Source organism: Mesoplodon densirostris, chromosome 4, assembly GCF_025265405.1.
Source record: "Mesoplodon densirostris isolate mMesDen1 chromosome 4, mMesDen1 primary haplotype, whole genome shotgun sequence".
NCBI lineage: Eukaryota > Metazoa > Chordata > Mammalia > Artiodactyla > Ziphiidae > Mesoplodon > Mesoplodon densirostris.
The window spans coordinates 107,876,475-107,904,014 of NC_082664.1; the positions used below are offsets into that span (position 1 = coordinate 107,876,475).

Here is a 27,540-nt window from a genome sequence, read left to right on the forward strand (position 1 = left end):
ATGCCCCAGTGCGGTCCGAGAGACCTTCGTACTGATGGGACTTCCATACAGGTCTGGGTGCTGACATCACAGCAGCTCTGTGGCCTGACAAGCAACGGCCAGGTGACGATATGCACCTGGGTGAATGGGAGAAGGACAGTAACGGGGAGTCTTCCTCAGCATTCTTTCTATGAGTCCTGCCCGCCGTTACCCGACAGCCGGCGACGAGGACTCACGACCGCCCACGCCTTGGGTTGGACAGCCGCGCGGCGCCACCGTCATTCCGGCAGGGGGCGCTGTCCGGCCACAGTGGCCGCGCCGGGCCGCGCTCTGATTGGCTGGAGGCCGTGGCCCGCGCCCATTCCCGCCCTCCCGGCCTGTTAAGTGCAGCCTCTCGCCAGCTCCCGCCCCAGTCTGCGGGCCTCCGGAGTAGCGGTGCGGCAGGAGCGGCACAGCAGAGGGGACAAGACCAGGGTAGGAGGGAACTGGCCGGCTGCGAGAGACCCTTACACCATCGAGATGCTGTCCTGGCGGCTACAAACGGGCTCCGAGAAGGCCGAGCTGCAGGAGCTCAACGCCCGGCTGTACGACTACGTGTGCCGGGTACGGGAGCTGGAGCGCGAAAACCTGCTCCTGGAGGAGGAGCTGCGCGGCCGGCAAGGATACGAGGGCCTGTGGGCCGAGGCGCAAGCCCGCTTCGCCAAGGAGGCGCGCAGCCTGCGGCAGCAGCTAGACGAACTGAGTTGGGCCACAGCGCTGGCCGAGGGTGAGCGCGACGCGCTGCGGCGTGAGCTGTGGGAGCTGCAGCTGCTGGGTGAGGAGGCACGCGCAGCCCGTGGCCGCCTGGACGCCGAGCTGGACACGCAGCGGCGGGAGCTGCAGGAGGAGTTGGGCGCGCGCGCCGCCCTCGAGGCGTTGCTGGGCCGGCTGCAGGCCGAGCGCCGCGGCCTAGACGAGGCCCACGAACGCGACGTGCGGGAGCTGCGCGCGCGCGCCGCCGGCCTGACCCTGCGCTACCGCGCCCGCGCCGCCGGCCCCACCGCGCCCCCGCCGCGCATGCGGGAGGTCCACAACGGCTACGCGCTGCTTGTGGCCGAGTCGTGGCGGGAGACCGTGCAGCTGTACGAGGACGAGGTGCGCAAGCTGGAGAAGGCGCTGCGGCGCGGCCAGGAGAGCCGGCGCGAGGCCGAGGAGGAGACGCGGCTGTGCGCACAGGAGGCGGAGGCGCTGCGGCGTGAGGCGCTCGAGGTGGAGCAGCTGCGGGCGCTGCTGGAGGATGAGCTGCTGCGGGTGCGCGAGGCGTACGAGCTGCAGGCAGAGGAGCGGCAGGTCAGTGCGCTGGGAAGCCCCCAGCCCAGGCCCGCGCGCCTTGCGGGAGGGGGCCGCGGGGGAGCGGTGGGGCTCCCCGGACCACGGCTCGTTCATGACAGGTGCGACGTCGCCCACGGGCGGGGCCGGCCCAGAGGGTGCCGGTGGGGACCCAGTCGCCGAAGGGACCGCCCTGCTCTGCAGTGGGGCCTCAGGGTCCCGGCATCTCGCCAGCCCTGGCCCTTTGACTCAGTGGGCGAGTGCCAAGTGGCAGGTCCCGCTGGATAGACCCGTCCCTGCCCTTCTGTTTGGTTGTCAATTCCTTTGGCCCTTGGCATGACTGGGTGCATCCTGACAAACGACCCCCTCAAGCTCTAGGTTCTCTTTCAATTTCCTGTGCTTCGAAGACCGAGTTCACTTAAAAGTCAGCCAAGAAGCCCCAGAAGTGACTTCCAGAGGTGACAGCTCCTTCCTTCTCAGACAAGTCTCAGTGTTGGGAGGTTTCTAGGCAATGGCCAAGTCCTTATCCGGAGCCGATCAGAATGGCAGCCCCGCTGGCACTAGGGCTCCCCTGGGGCAAACTTAACTTGTTTGACAAATCGCTTTTATTTTGCCAGGATGATTTCCCAGTTGGAAGCAGCTGGTGGTGGCTCCCTGGGCCACTGCCTCATTTGTTCTTAGGAGGGGCAGTAATCTTAACGCAGAGACGAGCATTAAGATCAGAGATGCTTTTCTCACAGTACCAGCTGATGTCCGACCTCTGGGTTGTGTAAAAGCTGTGGTAACGCAGGTCCCTATGGCAGGATGTTATTACAAGTACAGGTAGTATAAACAGTTCCTATTTCAGAGAAGCAGAGCTCAGACTTCTGACCCTGACACGGTGACGCCTGTGGCTGGATTTATTGTCTGTACACCTAGTCCAGTCCCAGGGTTAGCCCTGGTCCTGCCCAGTCTGGGCCCGAATTGGAAGTATTCCCAAATCCTACTGTCATTAGTTCTTAGGATGACAGTTTAAGACAACATCCACACAAATTCAGAAATATTTTAAAGGGAACAGCTTGTAGCTTCAAGTTAAAAATGTGTGTTGGAGTGATTTTGTGCCTTTTAAAAAAATTAGAAGTAAAGGAAACATGCCAGTTGCGGCAGAGAGGCCTGTGGTGACCAATCAGCAGTTACCTGTTGGCTACCCCTGGGCCTTAGCACTGTACTGGGGCTTCACTCCTCAGAGAACGAGAGCCTGGATGGGAAATCATATAAAGCAATACAGTACAAAGTTGTTTGGAATTTAATCCTTTGGATCGTTGGTTTTGTTCGGCCTCTGCCTCATAATTTTCAAAAGCCTTCTGCTGGGGTTGTAGATGGGACAAGAGCAGGGGCCGGTGAAGTGTGTGCTGATTTCCGGAGCTCACTCTAGACTCCAGAGCGCTTCCCTTTCCAATGATGGTGGCCAGGGACGCCAGTTCCATGGGGCCCCATGCTCTGTGTTGAGTGAAAGTTAAAAAGTGCCTTTAAGGTAAGCTTTCACAGAGCTTTTAACCAAAGAGAAGCGCCTGCCAAACTCACTGCCCACTGAACCCCTTTGTAGGAGCCCCTGCTACCACCTCAGGGGTCCCTGCTGTGCAAGCAGGTTTGGAAAAGGTTTCTTTGAGGCGTGTTTTGTGGGCTAAATCCCCACCATTCGTTTGCAGTCATAGCTCACTTGGCTCATTTTGGACCTGGAAGCTCTGGTTTCAGTGTTCTTTTTTAGCAGCAGAACCCTTCCCCCCCCCCCCCAGTTAACTCTTAAGTGCACTGCCAGATATGAAACAGATAAAAGCAGAGTTCCTCTGATTCCAGGACAGGTGGGGACCTGAAGTGCCATTCAGAATCACCTTCTTTGACACAGGGACTCCAGGGCCCTTCCCTGGGGTCACACCTGCCCCAGAACTAGGATCCTACCTTCCTGTCCAGTGATATCTCTCCTATTGGAATTTGCTTGTTTCCCCTAAAAGGAAAATGTCTGTAAGGACTTTGATATTTTTCAGTTCCAATTTGTGGCTGTTTCATTGTACTGCTTGTTTGCTTATCCATAGCCTGAATCTTTCACCAGTTATCTTAAAGCAACCATATTTCAAGTTGCATTCCAAAAGACTCAATACCAAGCATTAGTATTTTTTTTTAAGAAGTGTAAAAATGCTAGATATTTTGTTAAAGAATAAATATTGATGATTTAACCCCAAGCCCCTGATGTTTTCAAATTCTATAGAAGCTTAGCCTGGGAAGACTGAAAATATCATAAAACCTGATTTAACTAGTTTACTGTAATAAAAGTTTCATTACTAAGAGTTAGCCTTTATCAAGAGCTTTTTGTGTGGCAGGTACCAGAGGTACCAAGCCCATCACATGTTTATTCACTCTCAGTCCTCACATCAGTCTTAGGTGGTGGGTACTAATATTTATCCCATCTTACAGATGATGAAACTGCGGCTCATAGGTCACCTAGTTAGTAAGTAGCTAAGCCTGGGTTTGATTCATGCTGCATTGCCTGAGCAACTAACCACTGGGCAATATTCCCTCTCTTCTATCTGTTCTATTAAAGATGAACTTTAAACCAGTATTCAGTTTGCTTTTATAGAACAATGATCAGTGTTCTTCCTAAGGGATAGCACAGAGGTGCCTGTTAATCTACAGTCCTAAAATGCTTTCAGACCCTTCCAGCTGGCTGTTGTCAGAATAGTTTTAGTGTTAAGTCTTTCATTTACTTCTTAACGTGTGCCATACGTTTGTTTGTTTGTTTGTTTGTTTGTTGCGGTATGCGGGCCTCTCACTGTTGTGGCCTCTCCCACTGCAGAGCACAGGCTCCGGATGCGCAGGCTCAGTGGCCATGGCTCACGGGCCCAGCCGCTCCGCGGCATGTGGGATCTTCCCGGACCGGGGCACGAAGCCGTATCCCCTGCATCGGCAGGCGGACTCTCAACCACTGCGCCACCAGGGAAGCCCTGCCATACGGTTTTAATGGGAACCCCTCTCCCTCATCTGGAGGCAGGAACGCCCACATAGTGCCCAGGCTCTGGGCTGGCACTGCAGCTTGAGGGGGAAAGGTGCTCCCTAGGACTCTCTTTCTGGGAAAACTGGGCCTTCCCAGATGGCCTACATGCCTTAGACCTCTCTGGGAGGCCCCTCGCCTCAGATTTGCCCGAGAAAAGTTTGCTGAACTGACATCCAAGTTCCCAGGATTTTATATGTAGTCCAGATCACTTGAAGCCTAATTAATACACCCTGTCTCCCAGTCTGCAGGAGGGGGCTTCAGATAAAAACTGTAAGATGTTTGTGATTTACACCAGCCTTACCCCATAAACATTGAGATTTTGGCTTGTGAAAGTGCACTCTTAGCCTCGAGGCTGACTGTGGCCAGCTTCCACACCCCCAAGACATGACTGAATGAGAACTTTCTTTCGATTGGAATGGAGTTGGTTTAGCTGCCCTACCTGGGTCTGAATTGTGGCTCTGCCACTGTTTGTGTCTCCGTTTCCCCACCTGTGAACTAGGGGTAATGAAAATGGCCCACAGAGTGCATCCCCATTCAGTTCATTCATTGAGTACTTGCCTCTTAAGTGCTGGGGGTACAGCAGGGAGCATAACAGAAACAAAACAGAGAAAGTCCTTGACTGCACAGGTCTGGAGGTGGAAACGGTTCAGTGTTGAGGAGCGGGCATGGCTGGGGCGAGGGGGCGAAGGTGGCCTCTACAGGACCCGGGCTTCGGCTCTGAGCGCGTGGGAAGTCGCTGGAGGGCTCTGCGCAGAGGCGGGTGGTGACCCGAGTCTTCATGGGATCTCCCTGGCTGCTGTGACACACAGAGACTGTGTGGGGCACCTGTTGGAGTAGGGAGACCTCTTTAGGAGACACTTGCCACCGTCAAGGCAGTAGGTGCTGGAGGCTTGGGCCAGGGGCAGCAGCGAAGGGCAGAGGCAGGAATCTACCCTGAAGTTGAAGCCCACGGGGTTTGTGGATGGATTGGATGTGGTGGGAGAGAGAGGGAGAAATCAAGTCCGCTCCAGGGCCTGGGGCCTGAGCAGCTGGAGGAAGAGGGTTGGTGCAGGAAGGCAGGCTTGGGTGGGAGAGCAGATTTCAGTTTGAAATGCCTCTGAGATACCCACCTGGTCTTGTAACGTAAAATGATGGGTCTAGAGTTCACAGGTGTTGTATGGGCCAGAGCTATAAACACTTAGTTAGCATCCAATCAATGCTTGTTATTAACACACCTAGTTTTTGCATCTAAATGAGGTTATCACAGAATTTAAATTCCCTCGAGCTCTCTAACGTTCAAGATTCTCAGTGCGTGACCGTGACACTTGCAAGCTCTTCCTGTTGTGTCTGGGTGACTTGCTCAGCAAGGAGCTGCTCAAGTTTGGTTAAGAGAAAGTGAATTCTTTGGACAATGAGGGCAGCAGGCTTTCCCTGGTGTAGCCTACATTTCATCACCAGTTGTGATGCTGCCCAAACGTTCTCTAAATAGCAACTAAAAAGGTGACCTTTCTCCCCAGCTCTAACATTTGGCAAAACTGCTCCTGCTTGGGTTAGAATTAGCTGCTGTGTCTCAGGCTCCAGTGCCTTGGCTTGGCCCACGGTTTGAAAACTTCTGAAGAAGTGGAGGCCAAGTCTGAAGCTTTATTCAACCAGCAGGATCGGTTACAATTTCTGTGAAGACTGTTGGGAGCCAATAATTCTTACATTCCTGCTTCCAAAAGTCAACGAATTTTCCTTTGACAGTTTAGGAAGAGTTGACTCACATGGGAATGTGGTTGGAACTGCACTTATTTTAACTTAAACACAGTTTGATTTTCCTCCTCTTATTTTGCGGGGTGCAGAAATGTTCTGCACCCCCAGGAGGAAGAGAATCTTCGTGTTACCTCCTTGACATGGCTGGGAGATCTTGACCTGCTTAGGAGGCTTGTAGTTAGAGAACAGAATGTGTTTGATTTTTTTTTCTAAGCATTTTAATAGCAGTCAAACTTTTTTGTGAAGAAGACATTACTACACATTGTCAAATTTTAATATTTAGGTAGAATTTCCTATAGTAGGAAGGAGTCATATATTTATGTTTAAGGAACATTTTATACTGTAACCTTGTACCTGAGTTTATACTCCCTCTAAAACGGGGGAACATAGGCTTTTAACACTGAGACTTAACTATAGAATGTGTGAATGTTGTGACTAAATTCTGGCAACTGTCACTTAAATCAAGACTGGCCAATGGTCTGCTTTGATGAACCTCTTTATCTATTTATAATGCCAGTTTTGGAGGGTGTTTACACTTACCCACCCTGGGATACTAACTAGCGGTTTTTAAATTTACTCCTTTGCTTTAAAAGCTAAGTGGCTTCAGTTTTTGTTTTTAGCATACTTTATATAGACAAAAAGAACCTAACAACGATTATGAGCTTAGATATATAGAACTGCTATGAGAAGCAGAATTATTTACATGCTGATCATTCATGCATCTTTTTAGATGGTAAATCCAGTGTGGGATCTTAGTTACATTCATTCCTTAGTTTCATAAACATTACCTCTTTACTTTGGACCGCCAGCATATTGCCAGGTGCCTTTGGTGGAGGGATTACATGAGAAATGAAAATAGATTCCTTCTCCCGTTGTCTTATAATTTTTAAATTCCACAAAGATAAATGTCTAAAAATGTATCCTGTTAATTGTATTCAGAAATAATGCTACGTTCCATTGCAGACCAAAAGTTAAAGTATATGGACTTATTCAAAGTTTAAATATTTGTTCAGTTAATTATTCCCCAGCATAACTATAAAATGTTATATAAAACTGTAATGCAGAGTAGGGCAAAACTGTAAAATGGTACAAATGAAGTCATTGTGTTTATTAATTAAAATATATTGTCGATTGAAAATAGTACATTTTGGGGACTTCCTGGTGGCGCAGTGGTTAAGAATCCGCCTGCCAGTGCAGGGGACATGGATTCAATCCCTGGTCTGGTAAGATCCCACATGCCACAGAGCAACTAGGCCCGTGTGCCATAACTACTGAGCCTGTGCTCTAGAGCCTGTGAGCCATAACTGCTGAGCCTTCGTGCCACAACTACTGAAGCCTGCATGCTTAGAGCCCGTGTTCTGCAACAAGAGAAGTCACCTCAATGAGAAGCATGCCCACCACAACGAAAGAGTAGTCCCCGCTCACTGCAACTAGAGAAAGCCCGTGTGCAGCAACAAAGACCCAACGCAGTCAAAAATAAATAAATAAATAAATAAATAAAATAAATAAAAATAAATACATTTATTAAAAAAAAAGAAAACAGTACATTTTGAGGAGGGTAATATTATCTTGATCATTTCATTTTAAATCTAGTTCACCGGTTGCGTGCTGTGTGACTTGCATGTGAAGGGCATTTTTCTAGAGGTGGGGGCTGGTGGGATGCATGAGGCAGCGACAGGCTGTGCTTTGCAGTGTCTCGCAGCCAGGGCGGGGGACATGGACAGATGCAATTAACCAGGAGGGAGTGGAATTGCTATGGGGGCGATGTGAACACGTGCCCAGGGAGCACTTGTTAAACTACACGAGAACAGTCATAAAAGTTTATATCCAGGTCTGACTTTTGACATTTATGCCCAGAATATATTCTTGTCACATGAACATAACTTTTCTTCCCAGATGATTTTAAAGTAGCTTTTCTAGGTGAAACAAAGAACCCTGTATCATGAGTATGGGGGAAATTCTGTTTCAGATCTGAGTAACTTCTGTTTTAAATATAGTAAAACCCCTGCTTTCTAGTCTTGCCTTATTTTATTTAGTTAGTTATTTTAAACTTCTCTTTATTTTTTATTTTAAACAGATTTATTTATTTATTATTTATTTATTTATAATTTATTTTTGGCTGCGTTGGGTCTTAGTTGCGGCATGTGGGATCTTCATTGAGGCATGCGGGCTTCTCTCAAGTTGTGGCGTGCGTATTTTCTCTCTATAGTTGTGACATGCAGACTCCAGGGCATGTGGGCTCTGTAGTTGTGGTACGCCGGTTCCAGAGTGCGTGGGCTCTGTAGTTTGTGGCATGAAAGCTCTCTAGTTGAGACTTGTGAGCTCAGTAGTTGTGGTGCATGGGCTTAGTTGCCCCGCGGCATGTGGGATCTTGGTTCCCTGACCAGGGATAGAACACACATCCCCTGCATTGTAAGGTGGATTTTTTTACCACTGGACCACCAGGGAAGTCCCTAGTCTTGGCTTATTTTAAATAGCATCTTACTTCACTAGTGTCATGTATTGACTTCCCTAAGCTGACTGATGTCTGAGCTGTAGAGATGCTTTACAAGCATTCATTATTATTAGGGAGCATGAACAGAGAAGCCCGTGTCCTAGCCTCATCTTCCTTATGCGCTGATTAAAAAAAAAAAAGAAACCTTCCAAGTGGGAGAAATATAGTATTTAAAAATCATCCTTGGGACTTCCCTGGTGGTGCAGTGGTTAAGAATATGCCTGCCAATGCAGGGGACACGGGTTCAAGCCCTGGTCTGGGAAGATCCCACATGCCATGGAGCAACTAGGCCCGTGTGCCACAACTACTGAGCCTGAGCTCTAGAGCCCGTGAGCCACAACTACTGAGCCCACATGCCACAACTACTGAACCCCACGTGCCGAGAGCCCTTGCTCCGCGACAAGAGAAGCCACCACAATGAGAAGCCCGCACACGGCAACGAAGAGTAGCCCCCGTTCACCGCAACTAGAGAAAGCCTGTGTGCAGCAACGAAGACCCAACACAGCCAAAAATAAAAAATAAATAAATTTATTAAAAAATACATAAATAAAAATCATCCTTGCAATGTCTGCATTTTTAATAAACTTGGAGGTTTTTCATCTCTTTTTGTGTCCTGAGCTCTTGGTACCTTAAGTTCAACCCAGCAAAGCTCCAGTCCTCTGATCCCAAAACCTTCTGTTCTCTTTAGAGAGAGATTGCCTGCCTGGAGGATGAGAAGGCAGCCCTTACCTTGGCCATGGCTGACCAGCTGCGGGACTATCAGGAGCTCGTGCAGGTGAAGACTGGCCTCAGTCTGGAGGTGGCAACCTATAGGTAAGGATGCTGCGCTGAGTCCACCAAGCTGGAGCTGGTAGTGTGAGAGTCCCTGCAGCCTCCGTGGAGTGGCTGTGGCTTTGTGTTACTGAGCCCTTACTGCCTGCCAGACGCAGTGCTAAGTCCTTCACAGCTGCTCACTGCCCATAGTCACCCTCTGGTGGTGGACACCACACATCCCTTTTGCAGGTGAGGGAAGGGGCCTGGAAGCAGGGGTCCAGGCTGCTGAGGGCCTGTGCCTTACCCACCGAGCATGGCAGCCCTTGGCGGAGCCTCTGGCTGAATTGAGGGATGGTCCTAGGGCCAAGCTGATGGGGGCCTTGCTGGGTCCCTGCTCTGGGAGCTATGCAGCCTGAGTCCTGCAGAAAGGATGCTGGTCAGGGCGTGGGGGAGGGGAGAGGAGGCACTTGCCAGCCTGTCTTTCCCAAGGTCCATCTCCACAGTCTTCTTGGAAATCTCATGGGGTGAACAATTGCAAAATTAAATTGGTAGGGTATTGAAACAAATGCTGAGTGAGATAAGCTGAGCTTTACTAATAAGGAAAACTTCAAAACAATCGGGCCTTATTTGGAGGAAGGAAGCATTAGAATTTTTTTCACTTGCAAGTGACAGAAGCCCTTCTCAGACTGGCTCAAGTCAAAAAAGGCATTTATTACTCATATAACTGGAAATGTCCTTAGTTTGGGGCATAGTGGGTTCATCTGGTGCCCGGATGGGGTTGTCGGTGGGCCGTCCCTGCCTTCTCTGGCCCCTCCTGCCTTGCTCTGCCCCCACAGTGGCAGGAGGGGCCCCAAGCAGCTCCAGGCTTTTGTCCTTGCAATCCCCAATCCTGTGGTCAGAGGAGGGGGCTCTTTCCCACCATCCTAGCAGGACTCCTGGACCTGCTCTGGCTCTGCTGGGTCATGTGCCCATCCTTGGCTGGGGAAACAAAGTGCTTGAAAGGGGTCAGCTTCCCATGAGTCACATGGACTGAGATTTGGGTGGGAGGTACCCCAAACCAGGCATCGTTCTAGGGCGGATGCTGGGTCAGCCTAGAAAACCCACATCTGTGCCCCTGTTAGGTGACACCTGGTGTCAGGTGAGGTCTTTTCCCTACAGAGGCAGTTGGATCGTCCTGTTTCCTTTTTGTAAAAGTTCTCTGGGTTGGAGTCAGGAGACTTTGATTTTATGCCTCATCTCTCTGGGATTTTGAGCCCTTTCCTTCCTCGCTTTGTCCTACCCCCAGTTCTCTGTCATGAAAAGTCAGCGGGCACAGGTGGGCATCTTGCCTGAGAGGCCAGGGCCTTACCTCTCTGGTAGGTGTTCACAACCCTACCAGCTTAGCTTTCCTCAAGGCTTAGCTTTTTCTAGCTTTTCTCTTGGTCACGAGCCTTTTTCACTCATGTCAGCAGGGACAGAGTCTGTGGCCAGCCGCTTCTTTAACCCATTTAGGGATTGACTTGGCCGTCTCCTAGGAGTTTAGGAAGCATCAGTCCTTTCTGGGAAGTGAGTGGTTGATTTCACTGTGTGCCTTCCTGAAGTCCAAGTTTGCGTGGGGAAAGTGGGGAGCCCAGCCCAGGGGCCTGCATATGCCTGGTCCTGCCCAGCTCCAGACCGCAGCCTCTGGTTAGAACTGCTGCCGCCCCCCTGCCCTCCAGTGCTTAGGATTGAGTCTGGGAGATACCCGCAGGTCTAGAAGACATACAGGCGGTAGAATATGACCTGTTTCTTTGTATCAGCCAAAAGCCTAGCATTTTTTTATCACTGATAAGTGCCCTGAAGATAAACCCTTGTCATGTCTTATATGATTCTTTCAGTACTTTGTGCTGCTGCCTAAATTCTGAGGCCAGGTATGGAAGTTCCTCTTCACAAGTGCCCATTTGATCTTTACAAACCTCGACCCTCCATCTCCGGGAAGTTGACCTTCTTCCCACACCCTGCCTCTCTGAGGGCGGCAGGGACAGTCAGCTCCGTGGGGACCACGTTCCAGGGTCCCATGCAGTGTGACTGCTCACCAGCCCTGCCTAGAGGGGCTGAGGTGGCCAGTGCTGCGGCAGGCATTGCTTCGCCCGCCATGGCTGAGGTTGTGTTTCCCCGAAGTTTCAGGCCACTCCTCTAGCACTGCTCAGACGGACATGTGAGGTGTGTGAGCCACTGCTCACACACCGCACATGGAAGAGAAGGGCTGTGGCTCTGGAAAGCTGAAAGCACATCGCAGCATGGCTGGACTCTGTGGGCTGTGCTGAGGCCAGGTCTCAAGTATCATGAGCCCTTCCAAACCCAGATATTTAGCCCTTTCCGGTAACCTTAAAGAAGAAACGTTAAGGTAATAATAAAATGGTGCAACTCATAATTTATAGGGATAGACTTACAGTTTATACGTAAATATATAATTTAACAAAGTAGTAAAATTAAAGCAAACCTCAGAGTCTAAGACTGGTGGATTTCACCAAACCTAAGTTGGCCAGTTGGTGGCCAGGGAGACCGTGGCGCCTGGCCTGGCAGGTGGATGTGAGAATGAGCCCTTTGCTCCCACATTGCAGGTGATGATGGGCAGAAGCTGTGGGGCTGGGCTGGGGCTGAGGATGCCGAGAGAAGGGGGAAGTGTGGGAGAAGACAGGCTGGCACAGTTGTGCTCGCTCTTGTCAGCCTGTCTCCAGTGGTGTCATGTGGGGCTGGAGATGCTTATCCGCCTGATACGTCATCTCGAGGTTTTTCCTGACGTGTGAGTGCTTATTATACGAGGGGCTGAGTGATGAAAGGGGAGATTCTCAGAAACAGGACAGGGCGTGGTTCTCAGCTGCATCTGCACGTGGGCATCACCGGGAGAAGCTGATGAAGCATCGGCTCCTGGACCCAGTTTAGATACTCCCATCAGATTGGCACACGGTGGGCCCAGGCACGGTAGTGCTAAAGCTCCGAGGATGATTGTCAGATGCATCCAGGGAAGAGAAACACTGGTCCGGGGCCTTGCTCACAGGGGCCTGTAGACCCATAGTGTCGGCATCACTAGGCATCTCAAACTTGTGGGAAACCTTGGGCCCACCCCAGACCTACTGATCAAAGTTGCCTTGTCACAAGATCCCAGGTGATTTGTGTGCACGCTCCTGTTTGCAGAGCAGCTCACGGGCATCCAGAAAGCTCTAAGCCTGTCTCACAGCAGCCTAGAGGACAAGACAAAGGATAGGCAGGCTGAGTGGGGGGCTGGTGCTGTGGGGGGCTGATGGAGTGTGCAGAGCAGGCTTCCTGGAAGAGGCAGTGCCAAGTCTTACAGGACGGGCAGCCAGGAAGAGACCATGTGGGAAGGGCTTTCCAGGCAGAGGGGGCAGCCCGAGTGAGGACCTGAGGACTGACCTAGCGTGGCATCTGTGGCAATGCCAAGCATTCGGGCGTCCCTGGGCAGCTTGGTTTTGGGGGCTGTCATTGAGGGCCATGTATGTTGGGTGGATGAGAGCCACGCCCGTGAAGCCATGTTTTGTGAGCTGGGTGGGGTTTGTGCTCTCAGGCTGCTCTGGAGATGCTCGGCATGCAGGGTGCGATGGCTGCTCAGAGGGGCTCAGAAGCATGCGGCCGGGTGCTGAGGATCGTGTGCTGTGGATAAGGCTGCGCAGACCGAGGTAGCCTCCTACCCCGTGGGAAACAGGACACGTCCCCCAAGACACACAAGTGCAAGAGTTCTGGAATCAGAAGGGAGTTGTGAGAATCAGGGAAGGTTTCTAGAGGAAGATGAGATTGATCTGGGTCTCGAAGGGTGGCAGAGATTTGAACACAGACATAGAAGAGGGGGGAGGTGGGAAGTGGGGGGTGGCATGGGAGGAGGGAGGGAGAAGTATGATTAGGTGAAAAGTCAAACAAGATGTTAAAATAACAGTATGCGTGTTCCAAGAAAATACTGTACATGGTTTACTGCCAGTGAACGGAGTTTGATAAAGATGGTTAGGAGAAGGAATGGAGAGCTTCAGGCCGAGGTAATTAAGAGAGATTTTCAAGGGATGTGGGATTTGATCTGGGCCTTGAAGGGGCAGGGAAAGTGGGGAATAGGAATTGGACTGGCAGAAAGGTGTCAGGAAGGAGCTCCAGGTGCACAAGTCAGGATAAGGAAATAAGTGGAGGAAGGAGAATGCAAGATGAGTCAGCAGAGGCCTGGAAGGAGGCAGATTGCAGGGGCCTCCATTGCCAGGCCACTGAGATGGGGCGGTCCCAGGGCCAAGGCCGAGGAGAGGGGAGCCAGCTGCTGGCAGGTGGAGTGCAGGAGGGTCTGGGCCTGGGGTGGAAGAGGTATGTGTGTCTGTGGGTGGGGGCAGAGGCCGCGGGAGGTGCATGTGGTGGTCGGAGATTCGGGACCTGACATAGGTAGATACCCGAGGGAGCCTCTGCTCAGGGCTGGTGGGGGCAGTGATGGAGGGGCCGGGAGCAGGAGGTTTCTGGGTAGGAACGTGGGCAGATGTGCTGCTGGGCACACACCCTTGTAAACTAGATCACCCCACACTGAGCCCTTTCCACAAAGCAGGTGGAGAGGGCTCAGTGGGCTTATTCAGACTTAGTGTATAATCTGAAGATGGTGAAACTGACAGTATTCAGAACCCACCAAACCCCTCCACTGCTGACATAAAGATCAGGCCCAAAAGCTATCGATTGAGAACTTGCAGAAACACAGTTAAAAAATAAATAGAGCACTCCTGCCCCCATCCCTGCCCCCATCCCTGCCCCCGCCGAAAAAGAGAACAGAACCCAGCCATCAAGAGTAAGCTGTTAGAAAATATACTGGAAAAAAAGAGATAGTCAAAACTGAAACAAAAAAAATGCAAAAATAACCCAGGAATAAACTGACTCCAGAAACCACAAAACTGAGGGTAAGAAGGGGCCCATCCTGGATTCCTTACCTGGGGGACAGATGATGAAATCTCCATCAAAATTTAAAAAAAGGCTTTGTTTTTTATGTTTTGGGGGTGGAGAATATAACAATTCTGGGTTTTACCTGAAAAAATGGAAAGCAGGGCCAAAGGATTTCTCAGACAGAAAACACTAAAGGGAGTCTTGCCTGGCCGGATATGAAAATGTAGTGCAAAGGTTTCCTGCCTGGGGACTTTATGGCAAAGTCCTTTTAAAAGGTTAGTTTCTTTGTATGTCTGTGCTGGGGGAGGACGTGCAGAGCCCCCCTTTCCTCTTTCTGATGGCAGTGGGCAGAGGTGGTGGGTTTTAACTGAGAATATTCAGTCTCTAGGTTTAGACTGCTAATGAAGCAGTACAGATAACGCTTGACATTGCTAATTTCATCATCTTAATGATGTTTCTGGTTGCTCCATTGTTTTTAAGATCACCTGTACCTTTTTATGTGTCTGTTCAAAGGAGAACATTTCTTGGGAAGTTCTCAAGTTCTTGGAGAAATTAATTAAAAATTAATTAATGTATTTATTTTTGGCTGCATTGGGTCTTTGTTGCTGTGTGCAGGCTTTCTCTAGTTGCGGCAAGCGGGGGCCACTCTTCGTTGCAGTGCGCGGGCTTCTCGTTGCAGTGGCTTCTCTTGTTTTGAAGCGCGGGCTCTAGGCACATGGGCTTCAGTAGTTGTGGCACGCGGGCTCAGTAGTTGTGGCTCGCAGGCTGTAGAGCGCAGGCTCAGTAGTTGTGGCGCACGGGTTTAGTTGCTCCGCTGCATGTGGGATCTTCCCAGACCAGGCCTCGAACCCGTGTCCCCTGCATTGGCAGGCAGATTCTTAACCACTGCACCACCAGAAGTCCCCATTTTGTTTTTTTAAAGTTGAATCCTATTTTTGGGAAAACCTATAAAAATGTGTTAACACTGAGACTTACCTGGTTATTAGGTGAAAAATTTGAAGTTAATAAAATCTTGTAGTTTTAAGGATAGATAATTAGGATCAACGGATACATTTGGTTGTTAGCCTTACCCACATCATTGCGTAAATGAATTAGCCCTCAGTTAACCATGACTTTAGGTAACCAGAATCCCTTCCCTTCTTGAACTACTTTGGTTAATGGAAAATCACCTTTCTTCTGAGGTCAGTAGAAGATGATGACGATGATGATGATGATGATGATGATGATGATGATGATGGCTGATATTTATTGTCACATATTCTGTGACAGCCATTGTCGCAAGAACTTTCCAATCACTTTATTAATTACCACCGCAAACCTGTGAGTGCTCCCTGTTTCAGAAATGGGGAAACTGAGCCACAGAGGGTTTGAGCGGCTTGCCCAAGGTCATAGGACTAGGAAGTGGCAGGATTTGAATCCAGGCAACCTGATTCTGGAGGTTTCTCTGTTAACCACTCCCTGTGCTTCCTCTTTCTGCTTTATTAGTAATCTTATTCTTTATGTCAGTCTTTTTTTTTTCTGTCTCTGGAATTGACAAATGGGCTTTCCTTATGTGATTTCATCCCGAGCACAGAGGGAATGACCAGAGGCTGCCTGGTACCACTGCCTCCTTGTTGTCTTTCACGTGCCTGTGCTCGGGACAGACCCTTTCCAAACCAGACGGTGATGCGGGTTCTGTGGATGGACTTCGGCCCCTCTCTCCTCCCTTCCCACTCCAGTCCCCAGTCTAGAGCGACAGGCGGTCCCCTGTCCTCTCTGGAGCTGGGGCCCAGGGAAGCTCCTTCTCCCAGCCCCTCCCCCCCTTTCCTCCGAGAGCTTGTGTTTTGCCAGGAAGCACCACATGAAACATCTCTCCACCCAGGACCAGGCAGCCTCCCCCACTGGCATTGCTTCTGGAAACATCCTCCGACTCTCCCTCCTCCCTGACGCTTGTCCCTGTTTCTGGTGGGCGTGCAGGGCAGCCGCCTTGTGCCCACTGTGTGGAGCAACAACATATGTGCCCTGAGCTGCCATCAGGATGATCTGTCCCAGACGGGAGCCCTACTGCTGGCTGGCCCGTGGGTGGTCTGTTAGGGCCTGGCACCCAGCCAGGGGCCGCATTAGAGCTCCCTTCCAACTAGTGGGCTTGTCTCAGCGGCCTTAATGAGGCCAGAGACCTGGTTTTCTAGCACATGTCTGCTTGTTTTCCTGCCTTTCAAGAGGCTGCCAACCCATGGGCCTGTGTGAGATGTTCACTTATAGCCCGTGATTCAGGTGGTTGGCATTTCTCACTGGCACGGCGGGTCCCAGGCAGTGCTCTTCCGCCGCTCCCCAATCACCAGAGAATGCTTGACCTGCTCCTTCAAGTTGTACGGGTCTGTTCCTTAAAAACCTTCCTTTGAGAGCTTTTGGGGGAAATGACCCTTTTTGGCCTTGCCCCAGGTGCTTTGTTTATGCCTCTGCCACCTAGTCTTGTGAGCTGTGCTGGTGGAGACGGGTTGTCATGTGTCATTGGTGGGGGGGGTGGTGGTTCGTAAAGGCATGGATTCAGGGACCAGTGTCCCAGCATGCCTGTGAGGCCCTTTGCTGGGTGCCCAGGTCGAGAAGGTGGCTCCTGCCTGTTGGACCAGCCGTTGGGAGGAGGAGTCACTGTGGACCTGAGCTCTTCCCTAGTGGGAGCTGCTGCTCGTCCCTGTAGGGCCATTTTGATTGAAATCACCTAGAGATATTGGATCTGCTTTCATTAGTATGGTCTGGAGGGTCTGTCTGCAGGATTTGTTCTAAAATGTATGTGAAATGGCACCATCTCTGGCCCTGTAGGGAGGCCCAGGCAGCTTGCTGGGGCTGCTGAGTGCCCAGGCCTGGGCTCCCTTTCTCTCGCTGATGAGTGCAGGCCTGCTCTCCAGTCTGCTCACTGTAGGGCCAGGATGCCCATCATCGTCGGCCCAGTGTGGGGTTGCCAGGAGGACTTGGTGAGGTAGAGGGGAGGGTTAGAGCCTGCTTGGTGCTCAGTCTTAGGGCTGGTGAAGGCCTTGGGCACAGGAGCATTAGTGCTGTGTCACCCCTCGGGGTCTGCTGCCCCCTCCTAGGAACGATAGTACCTGACTCAGGGTCCTGAACTCAGTAAAAGTTTGGTGATGGTTTGGATTTTCCCTGAAAGAGAAGCAAAACCATTTCCCTTTGAGGGGAGAGGGAAGAAATTTTTCCCCCAAGGGGATCTTCTTTATCCTGACCGCCCCCCACACCCCACCCCGGTCATCAGTTCTCTGCTGACCTGGATGCCCTGGCAGCACTTTCTGTCCTGACTTGGGCAGCTAACGTGGGAGCCCTGTGGTACCTGAGGCTTCCTCCCGAGCAGGCAGAGGGAAGATCTGAAATAGGACTTGGCTTCTCAGTAGCCCCCCGTGGACCCTTCGCTGTAGGATGCTACCTTTCCTGCTACTGTCATCCTGGGGCACAGACCCTCACAGGCTGACTTTTACCTTGAACGTGTTCCTTTTATTCTATACAGACCTCGGGATTTTCTCGGCAGTGGAAGCTATTTGTGTTCCTGGAACCGAACATGCTTGGTCATGAGGGTGTGGGATTAATGGGCTGGTGTCCTGTTTCCTGGCTCTCGCCTGGCGTGGAGGGCAGGGCTCTGGACGCGGCCCCTCGGCTTCCTGCGTCCACACATGCACACTGCAGTCGCAGCTTCCAGGAGAACCCTCCTGTGCACACCTGGACTGGAATCCCTCTCACCCTTGTCTTTGCTTTTTCCTCAGGGGGGCCTCCTGGCTCTCTTCCACCTGCCCACAGGGTTCTCGCATTTGTGGGAATCACTGCGTTTGAATCAGTGGAAATAGAACTTGGCCCTGGTCTGCCTGATCCGAGAGTCCCCACCCAGCTCCGGCGTCCCTTCCCTCTTTGGCTGCCTGGCTCTCAGTGGTCAGATCAGCATTTCCAAGTGGGCCCCGCTTCTGCTTGCCCTTTGCCATACGCAGTATATTTCTTGGAACTGACATTAGTGACCTCACACATTGCCCTAGCAACTGAGCAACTGTTGTGACCGCAGCAGCCCATGTCCTAGGGTCTCCAAGCGATGGACATCCCGCACTGACCCACTGCGGTGTGCTGGGGCTATGGGGCCTGACCTCTGCTCTCTCCTCAGGGCTGTGAGTCATAGACGTGAATAACAACTTAATGAAGACTCTAGAGTTTTACACTTTGGGAGCTAGACATGGCCAAAGAAACCACCTAGTCCAGTGCATTTTGCCATTTTATCAGAGGAGATAACTGGATGCTGCCTGGAATGAGACCCCTGGGGGCCATGGTGGTGGAGGGGGGTGGTCTGCAGCTCTTCCTTCTCCTCTTATGCCTGCCCTTTCCATCTCTCCTCTTTTTTCATCTCTAAGATGTCCCCATGGAACCCAGTATGAAAACTGCAGACGCAGTCTGGCTGCCTTATTTACAAACAAATGTCAGTCCTTATTCTGCCCTTAGTCAGCCCCTGACCTGTGACTCCAGAGAGACCCCAGTAGTAGTAGTAATTGTTTTGGGTCCCTGTAGCCCAGGGTGTCCTGCCAGGCATGGGCCCTTCTTGCTTCCCAGGGAAGCCAGACCCCCGACCTCCCTTCCTGGGCCCACATCCCTCTGTCTCCTCCTTCTCCATGCCCTGGGTTTGGAAGGGTTTTCTAGAAGGCCTTGGCTCTCCAGTCCTTCTGAAGCCCTGGCCCCCTCATTTTGTTCATTTAGCTGAGAGACGCTCTCTCCAGCCAGGTCTGCTGGGGTGGGCTTGCATCCCAGTAGTGCAGCATCTGCAGACACATGACACCGTGACAGTGTATCATTGACCAGATCGACAGCTAACAGAGGCACTTCTTGTCTTTTATTTCCTAATGAGTTTTTTAAAAATAATTTTTACAGAGCCTTACTGGAAGGAGAAAGTAATCCGGAGATACAGATCTTGACTGAGCGCATTGAAAATGTGCCACAAGGTAAATATAAGGGAAGCTTATCATTTAACGTTAAGGTGCTGTCTATCTGAGCAGGTTCATTCCATGGATAAAGAGTAAAGCATCATTTATCTGGAAGAGCTGGGGTTAGATAAGAGTTTTCAGATACCTGTCATTTGTCCCTCTCAAGTATCGAATAGATTTTATTTAATGGGCCATAATTTCAATAATAATGCAAATGAAATTGTGTGGGAAAGGGCTTCATTAACTCATTTGTTCATCTAGCCAGTGTTTGAGGGTGCTTCCTACCCAACGTGGTGAGGGAGGAGAAGGCTGATGGAAAGCTGGGAAGTGTGAAGGGTGAGAGGTGGACATGGATTTCTTCATCACACCCTGTGGAGGGAACACCCTTTACAGACCAAGACTTATAGCCTTAACCCAAACCTAGGGAGGTGTTACTTTGTACAGCAGGCAATCAACACTGGAACTCGTGACCCCACCGGCGGGAGAGGTGGGAAGGATTACTCTGTTTCCACCAGCCTAGGTTTGCGTGGGCAGCTCAGGGTGGTGTGAGTGGCGCAGTGTCACCTAGTGCCCTGAAGTCAGCCTCTGTTCGGGCCAAAAGCTGCAGCACAAAGCCCGTACTTCCTGTAGCTGCAGAACTGACATTAGAGAGTTAATGTTCATCAGAAAGACCCGGAGAACCTGTAGGATAACTTTTTTTTTTTTTTTTTAAGTTTTCCCAGTCCTGTAATACCTTAAAAAGCTTTCTGGCTAAGCAAGGGCAGATTACCTTATGTGCAGTATGTTCTGTATACACCTTACTCTGTGTAGTTTCAGGCTCCATGAGTGTTGCCATGTTCAGAATCATGGTACATTGGGATTACATGTAGGTACTGGTTACTGCTGTCAGGAGAATGTGATTGTAACAATCTGGATAGGTGGTAGTTTTTTAAAAAAATAACACTCCCCATCTTTATTTTCAAAAACAACATCCCTATTAGACACTTCACAGATTGACAGGTCACTGGGTTCAGAATAATTTTGGTTCCAGTCATCTGTGACTGGAAGGGATTTGGTCTTAGTGTCCAGCAAGTTTGCTTTTGAATTTGAGAGTAAGGTTGGTTGGGTGCCGTGGGGGAGACCCAGGGGGCGAGAAGCCTCTGCCCAGCTCAGCAGATGGGTGTGGGTGGGCACAAAGGGGTGCCTGCAGGGTGGCTGATGCTCCTGGCCCGGCCACATTCCTGCCACCAGCTGCCACCCCTAAGAGCAGGTACCCTGGGTAGCATGTCTGCGGATGGTCCAGAGCAAAGCAGGAAGCCCCATGGACTGCCTCCCAACCCCAGGACCATGACATTAAGACAGATTGTAGTATTGGTGATTGGTTGGCTTCCTGCTTTGGCACCTTTTCAAATGAGTTGTTTGTATTAAACAAACAAAAAGTATAAAAATAGAAGATATCAGGAATTTTAAAAAAAAGTCAAAGTCTTCAATATTTGTGGGCCCAACATGAAAATCAATGAAAAATAAGAGCATAGTAAAAGGTGGAGGGGTTATGCCATTCAGTGTTTAGTATTTATGTACTCTGTAGTAATTATGAAACTCTTCTCTGCTAATCAGCAAAATAAAGTTATCTCAACAAAGTGGAAATGAAGGATTCCAAGTTGTGAAATTTCTGCCACATAAATAGCGCCCCTAACGTCTCTGGCACATGTGCCATGCTTTACGATCACATGTTTGATATATTTAAGATGCATGAATGTTTTAAGATCAGTAATTGGAGAAAAGTGTTGTGTGGCATTCGTAGGGCTATATTTTATTGTCATAGATTTCTTTAAACTACCAGAAAAAAATAATTGGGGGGTTGAAAATATCTCATTTATAATGACCCTCCTGTGGTAATAGTGTATATTATGATGGGATGGGATTTGATCTATGGTGATGCTTTTCAGATGAAAAAAGGTAATGGTGACTATCATTTTAATGCACTGTTCAATTTCTACAGAATTCAGAAACAAGCCCTATCAATATACCACCTCAGTATTACAGAGGGAAAATGAAAGAAATCTGTTTCCAAGGCAGAAAGCACATTCGGCGAGCTTCAGTCACAGCCTGGCGCCACGTTCTCAGACGGCTGTTAGAAGCGCTGCCAGAAGAGACTTCCTGGGCTCCAGATACTCTTCCTTTATCACTGCCCGGCAGGAAAACTCTTACGAAAAAACTGCCAGCAATCAAACCAACTTCAGAACTTTCTCTCCAACCACTGGTCTTTTAAGAAATACTGAAGCTCAAGTGAAAACATTCCCTGATAGACCAAGAACCGAAGGTATAAAGGGCCCCCCCACTAATCTAGCCAAAGAGTCTGCCGTTGCCCAAGAGCCCTACCAAGAATGCCGGAACGATGTGGTGGCAGGTGCTTCCGAGAGCACTTGGTCAAATGAGAGGACTGTCATTTTGGGAAAGAAAATGGAAGCTAAAGCCACAAGGGAGCAGGAGAGAAACAGACCGGGAACCATCCAAACAAAGCGAGAAGAGAAAATGTTTGATTCTAAAGAGAAGGCTTCAGAGGAGAGAAACTTAAGATGGGAAGAACTTACAAAGTTAGATAAAGAAGCAAGAAAGAGAGAAAGCCAGCAAATGAAGGAAAAGGCAAAAGAGGAGTCACTGAAGGAGAAAAGTGTGAGGGAGAGAGAGATACCGATCAGTCTAGAAGTATCCCAGGACAGCACAGCAGAGGCGGCCCCCCAAGGTCTCCAGACATCCCTAAAGAAGGATGCTGGTGATGGAACATGTAGAGGGGTGGAAACGAGAGAGGCAGGGCTCAGGCTGGGCACCGGCGACCCTGCAGGCTCCCTGAAAGGTAATTCCATGACCGAAACCATAGCTGAGAGCATCGTTTCCAGTATCCTGAAGCAGTTTACCCACTCTCCTGAGACAGAAGCATCTGCTGATTCTTTTCCAGACACAAAAGTCACTTACATGGACAGGGAAGAGCTTCCCGGTGACAGGAAAACAAAGACTGAGATAGTCGTGGAGTCAAAACTGACTGAAGAGGTCGACATTTCAGATGAAGCTGGCCTGGACTACCTGTTAAGCAAGGATGCTAAGGAGGTGAAGGTGAAAGGAAAAGCAGCTGAGCATTTGATCGGAGATATAATCAGTCTTGGTCTGAAGGGGAGAGAGGGGAGAGCAAAGGTCGTCAACGTGGAGATCATCGAAGAGCCCGTGAGCTATGTCAGTGGCGAGAAGGCGGATGAGTTTTCTACACCATTCGAAGTGGAGGAGGTCGATGATGTGTCTTCGGGCTCCAAGGGGCTTGTTGTTGAGGAGGAAGTTGACAGAGAAACAGATATCACGTGCTCAGGGAATGAAGGTCAAAAGACCAGGCAGCCCCAAGAGAACATAACTCACTTTGAAGAAGTGACGGAGGCAGGTGACTTGGAGGGAGAGCAGAGTTATTTGGTGTCGACTCCGGACGAATACCCTGGTGGCCATGAGAGAGATGAAGGCTCTGTGTACGGGCAGATCCACATCGAAGAGGAATCCACCATCAGGTACTCCTGGCAAGATGAAATTGTGCCAGGGTCTCGGAGAAAAATGGAGAGGGACGATGCATTGGGAGAGAAGGTTGTGAAGCCACTGGATGTTCCAGAAGCATCTCTGGAGGGGGACATGGGTTCTACTCACTGGAAAGGACAAGCGAGAAGTGGTGAATTTCATGCTGAACCCATAGTCATTGAAAAGGAAATTAAAATACCACATGAATTCCACACATCCATTAAGGGAGGCTTCAAGGAACCCAGGCACCAGCTGGTAGAAGTGATTGAGCAGCTGGAGGAGAGCCTTCCGGAGCGCATGAAGGAAGAGCTGTCCACCTTCACCAGAGAGGGTCAGGGCGGGCCTGGGGATGTTTCCGTTGATGTAAAGAAAGTCCAGACCACGGGTGGCGGGGCTGTGACCTTAGTGGCTGAAGTCAACCTCTCGCAGACTGTGGATGCCAATCAGTTAGACCTGGAGGAGCTGAGCAGGGATGAAGCGGGTGAGATCGAGAAGGCCGTGGAGTCGGTGGTACGAGACGGCCTGGCTAGGCGGCACAGCTCGGCCCCTGGCAGCCCAGATGGGGAGGCCAGAGTGGAGGCCCCAGCTGCCAGCCGCGGCTTCAAGCGCTGGGCCACCCAGGAGCTGTACAGCCCCTCTGGTGAGGAGGCCGACACCGGCCAGGCCTCTCCCCGCACGGAGCTGGTCACTTCCCAGGGCCCCGTGTCGGCCACCGTGGAAGTCACCAGCCCAAGGGGCTTTGCCCAGTCAGATGTGCTGGAGGACGTCAGTCAGTCTGTGAGGCACGTTCAAATAGAGCCCCCTGGAACTTGGAGGACTGAGCAGGTCTCACCTGAAGGACCCGCCGCCCAGGTGGTGGAGGTAAGTGGGGAAGGGGACCTGAGCTGGGCAGCAAGCTCGGCGGGAGCCAGCTCGTCTGCAAGACATGCTACGTTGGGTCCCGATCAAAGTCAATTGTCCAAAGAAATCTTCTTCCCAGGGCCTGACCCTCCCTGTCCAGGGGCCGGGGACTCAGAAGAGCCTGGCCCGGCAGAGCTTTCCACAGATCCTGACAGGTTGGGGAGGCACAGCCCATTTGGCTCCCGACAATTTCATTCTAAGAGGGAAATTATTTTTCAGGCTCCCGCTTCTGAGGCAGGGAAGGTTGGTGATTATTTTTCAAAAGAAGAGTCAGCAGGTACCCAGACTTCTGTGAAGCACCTTCAGTTAGGCCCCAGGGAGGGGTTCAGTGAGCAGATCCAGCTCACAGCCCCCCTTTCAGACAGAATGGAGTTGGGTGTCAGAGAAGCTTCTGTGCACATGGAAGTGTGGTCAGGGAATGGCACATCCATCAGGCACATCAAGACTGTGCCTCAGAGGCATCAAGGCACCGAGCAGATAGTCCCCTTACCCTCAGAATTTAGCGACTCAGAAAGCAAAGCCCACAGAGAGAGCTCGGCTGATGTGACCCAGGCCACCCGTAGTTACGCTGTGGGTAGGAAAATCCTGATGACTGAAAAGACCACCTTCCAAAGGGCCGTTTCTGAATCGCCTCAGGAGGCTAGTTCAGGAGCCACATCAGGGGCAGAAGCGACATCAGGTGTGAGCAGATCCTTTAGGCATATTCAGCTGGGTCCTGCAGAAACCAACACCTCTGCACACGTTGTCTTCCACGGACCCATTTCCAAACCATTTGCACTTGCTGGTTCGGTAGACTCCCCTGAGGTAGGCGAGGTCGCAGACAGTGGCAGAACACTAAGGCACGTTGCCCTGGGGCCCAAAGAAACTTCGTTTACCTTTCAGATGGACGTGAGTAACGTAGAGACGACCCCCGGCTGGACCCGAGAGGCCACAGTCCTCTTCCCCGCAGGGACAGAAGCAGAAGTTCATAGTGTGTCTGACCGTGATGCTTGGAGAGATGTCAGCAGTAGGAATGACCTGACAGCTGGCGTGAGCTTTCAGGGCTCTGCTGGGGACAGACACCAGGCCCCCGGGGAAAAGGACAAGGAGCAGGCTGAGTTTGATAAGATGGTGCAGCTGCAGAGGATGGTAGACCAAAGGTCGGTGATTTCGGATGAGAAGAAGGTTGCCCTCCTCTATCTAGACAATCAGGAGGAGGAGAATGAGGGACACTGGTTTTGATAAACATATTTTGTTTTAAATGCCATCTTATTTGGTAACATACCGACTCACAAAGGCCTTTACTTACTTTAGGGAAGGGAGGCGCACTCTTTATTAAAACCTCCCCCCTTTTTTACTTTCTTTAAAGAGTGCTCCAGGCAATGTCAATTTACTTGATAATCTGTAAAGATTTCAAACTAATTCATGCCTTAAAAGGCTTTGGAATTTTATTGAGTTGGAACTTTGACAAAAATATTTTTTATCTTTTTAGTCTTAAAAGTTCTTTGTTCTGGAGCTTTCTTTCTACTCTACCATTCTTGCACCAGGTCACAGAAATGCCTCACGTCTGTTTGAAACTATATCTAGGTAAGATGCCTAAATGGTAATGAGATTAAAGTAATATATTTAAGAGTAAATTTTATTTGCATGTGCTAACATGAAATAGTAAACTAACATTTTAAGGGAAAAATGAATACATTTTTCTCTTTCCAAAGTCTTTTCAAAAAGAAATCATAGGAAATAAGCAGATTAAAAAAAAAACTAAGTGATTACATCTTAGGAAAAAGTTATTTGTCGTAGAGTTAAATTCATTTAAAGACTTGAATGAATTGCTTTCTATGTGCAGAAATTTAAATAATATAGTATTTTATTTTTGGAGAGGACAGCTCCAGCCTCCTGCAGTATATCAGATCAACACACTAGCTATGTTTGCATAAGTTCCTGGAACCCTGCACTGGGTCCAGGCAGGGACAGGGGCTGGGGGGGATGATTATTGGGAATGGCTTACAGTACCAATTTTTTGCAGTACTAGGTTGTTTAGTGCACAGTTTAAATATTCTTTTTTGTTATAACCTAAGTTCTGGAGTAGCCAGCTCTTACCAGGGTATACTTGAGCTTTTCTGCACTTTAGCCTCTAAACATTTAATTTTGCTGGTGGGAGGTAGACCCTGAAGACAGTAAAAAGAACGTTGATGTGCAGACTGTAGCTGGACTCGTGGGATGGTTATGCACAGTAAAGTTGAAAGCCCAGGTGGGCTGTGCCTCCCAAAGAAGCCCTTTCCAACCCACTGATGATGGGGTGGAGGCCTTTCTGAGCGCAAAGAGTTAGAGATGGAAAAACGGCAACCAACCTCACGGAGGTTTTTGCTCTTTCGACAGAAATCATGACAGTGGTGGTGTTTTGTCCAGGGAAACAAGTAATACGTTAAATAGAATAAGATGCTTTGGGGAGGGTTCTGGGTGCCTCTCCTGCCGCCCAGCCCTGAAGCACCCAGGAAGGGCCCTGGAGGAAGGCAGAGGCCCTACTCTTCTGAGCCACAGAGTGTGGCCCTGTAGATACACACCACTGAGTTTAAGATACTAGAATGGGTGTGTTCTGCTGGATTTGTTTTATTTTACATAAAGGTATTGTTTTTAAAGCTTCCTTCTTTAAAGGTGTAGCATCACATAAAAATAGTATCTCTAGGAGCACAGTATTGTAATCCAAACTAGTTTCTTTCACTTAATGTTGTCGAAACTGTACTGCCCCTAACTTTGTCATCCTCAGGTAGGACATGATGATGGGGGGTGGTTATGGAATTTGAGGGTCTTCCCTCTAGGTTTCACTGATGGCCCTCAGACCTCCACAACGCATATCTCCTCAGCTGCCAGGAATGGCCACAACAACTAGTTTAGGGAGAGTGCGTTTTCCTAATCAAGAAGTGGAGGATCAATGCAGCACAGCTTTCAGGGTGATCTATTTTTAAAACACCGTGAAGCAGGGTATAGAAAGAAAGTTGATTTGAATTTCAAGTGTAAACCTTTGTTATCTGCCAAATGCGCTAGTGATTGTCAGAACCTGGTACGGTGGTGACGGCTTTGCCAATGAAGACTTCTTGTTTCTAATAAAAAGATGAGTTGATTTTATGTTAGTTGTAATTGGTAATGATTTGTATAAGTTATTTATTGGTGACAATTCGGTCAAGGTGACAGCCTACTCTTGGATGGCAAGACAGACTGATGATGGCGGGAGTCTAATTACGTGTCTAAGTAGGCTTAGTTTAATGTCACTCTCCTAGCTTGTGACCTTGGAAATGAGGGCTAATGTGAATAGGTTTATTAAAGTCACGACCGACCTCCATTGGAAAATAAATGTCTTAGATCTTCATTTTTATCTCCATGTTGGAATGCATATCTTTAAGTATCCTGACAAGAGTATTTACCAATATGGAGTCATGAGCTGTTGGTTACTAAAGTCTCTGGAACACCCAGGAGCAGGGTGTGCCCTTGACCCTGTGACAGGTCATGCCACAGCTCCATGTCCTTTAAAACCAGTCACTCTGGAGACAATAGTAGTCAACTGTGTGGTGGGACAGGGTAAGGACACAACCAGTCTTTTCACATTTATTTTTGTGTAGACAAAACGGTATTAATGGAATGTTTTTCACCTTCCCACTGGCTGTTTTGATATTGTTTGTTTAAAATGTATATTTAGAATGGAATCATCTGAAAAGAGCTGATCTTGCTAACCACCTGTGAAGGGATATGTCATAAGAATGTATAAAAATAAAAATCTAAGAAAAAATCCCACATTGTTCCTAAAGAGAATGAATGTTTTCCAGTAGGTGTTTTTGTGGTTTTTATTTAAATTCTAATTAAAGCATATATGTGTTTATGTGCATGTTTTTTTATGGTGGCACAGAATCACTGGGGAGAATATATGTGGAAAGTCCCAGTTCTTTAATCCCTCACCGGAATCAGAACTCGATATTGTTAACACAGAACTAGAAAGCATGGCAGACAGAGCATAAACCACTGGCTTG

At 49.7% G+C, this 27,540-nt stretch overlaps 1 protein-coding gene across 2 annotated transcripts; it reads left to right on the plus strand.

Moving 5' to 3' along the window:
• The first annotated feature begins 391 nt into the window (after nucleotides 1-391).
• On the plus strand, nucleotides 392-27,432 carry SYNM (synemin). 2 transcript variants are annotated; one of them, XM_060096900.1, is made up of 5 exons: nucleotides 392-1,308; nucleotides 9,229-9,353; nucleotides 19,053-19,123; nucleotides 21,087-23,500; nucleotides 24,422-27,429. In XM_060096900.1, the coding sequence occupies exons 1-5, from the start codon at nucleotides 499-501 to the stop codon at nucleotides 24,758-24,760; spliced, it is 3,759 nt and encodes a 1,252-aa protein (XP_059952883.1). In that variant the 5' UTR covers nucleotides 392-498; the 3' UTR covers nucleotides 24,761-27,429. The 2 variants fall into 2 exon arrangements, with proteins under 2 accessions (XP_059952883.1, XP_059952882.1); XM_060096899.1 differs by having other exon boundaries at nucleotides 21,087-27,432.
• Nucleotides 27,433-27,540: the final 108 nt, after the last annotated feature.

What these genes read in the sequence shown, in the direction of transcription:
- SYNM (XM_060096899.1), top strand. Translation starts at nt 499, where the DNA reads ATGCTGTCCTGGCGGCTACAAACGGGCTCCGAGAAGGCCGAGCTGCAG. An exon ending in TGCAGGCAGAGGAGCGGCAG is followed by an intron (nt 1,309 to 9,228) that starts GTCAGTGCGCTG and finishes TGTTCTCTTTAG; the next exon opens with AGAGAGATTGCCTGCCTGGA. An exon ending in CATTGAAAATGTGCCACAAG is followed by an intron (nt 19,124 to 21,086) that starts GTAAATATAAGG and finishes CAATTTCTACAG; the next exon opens with AATTCAGAAACAAGCCCTAT.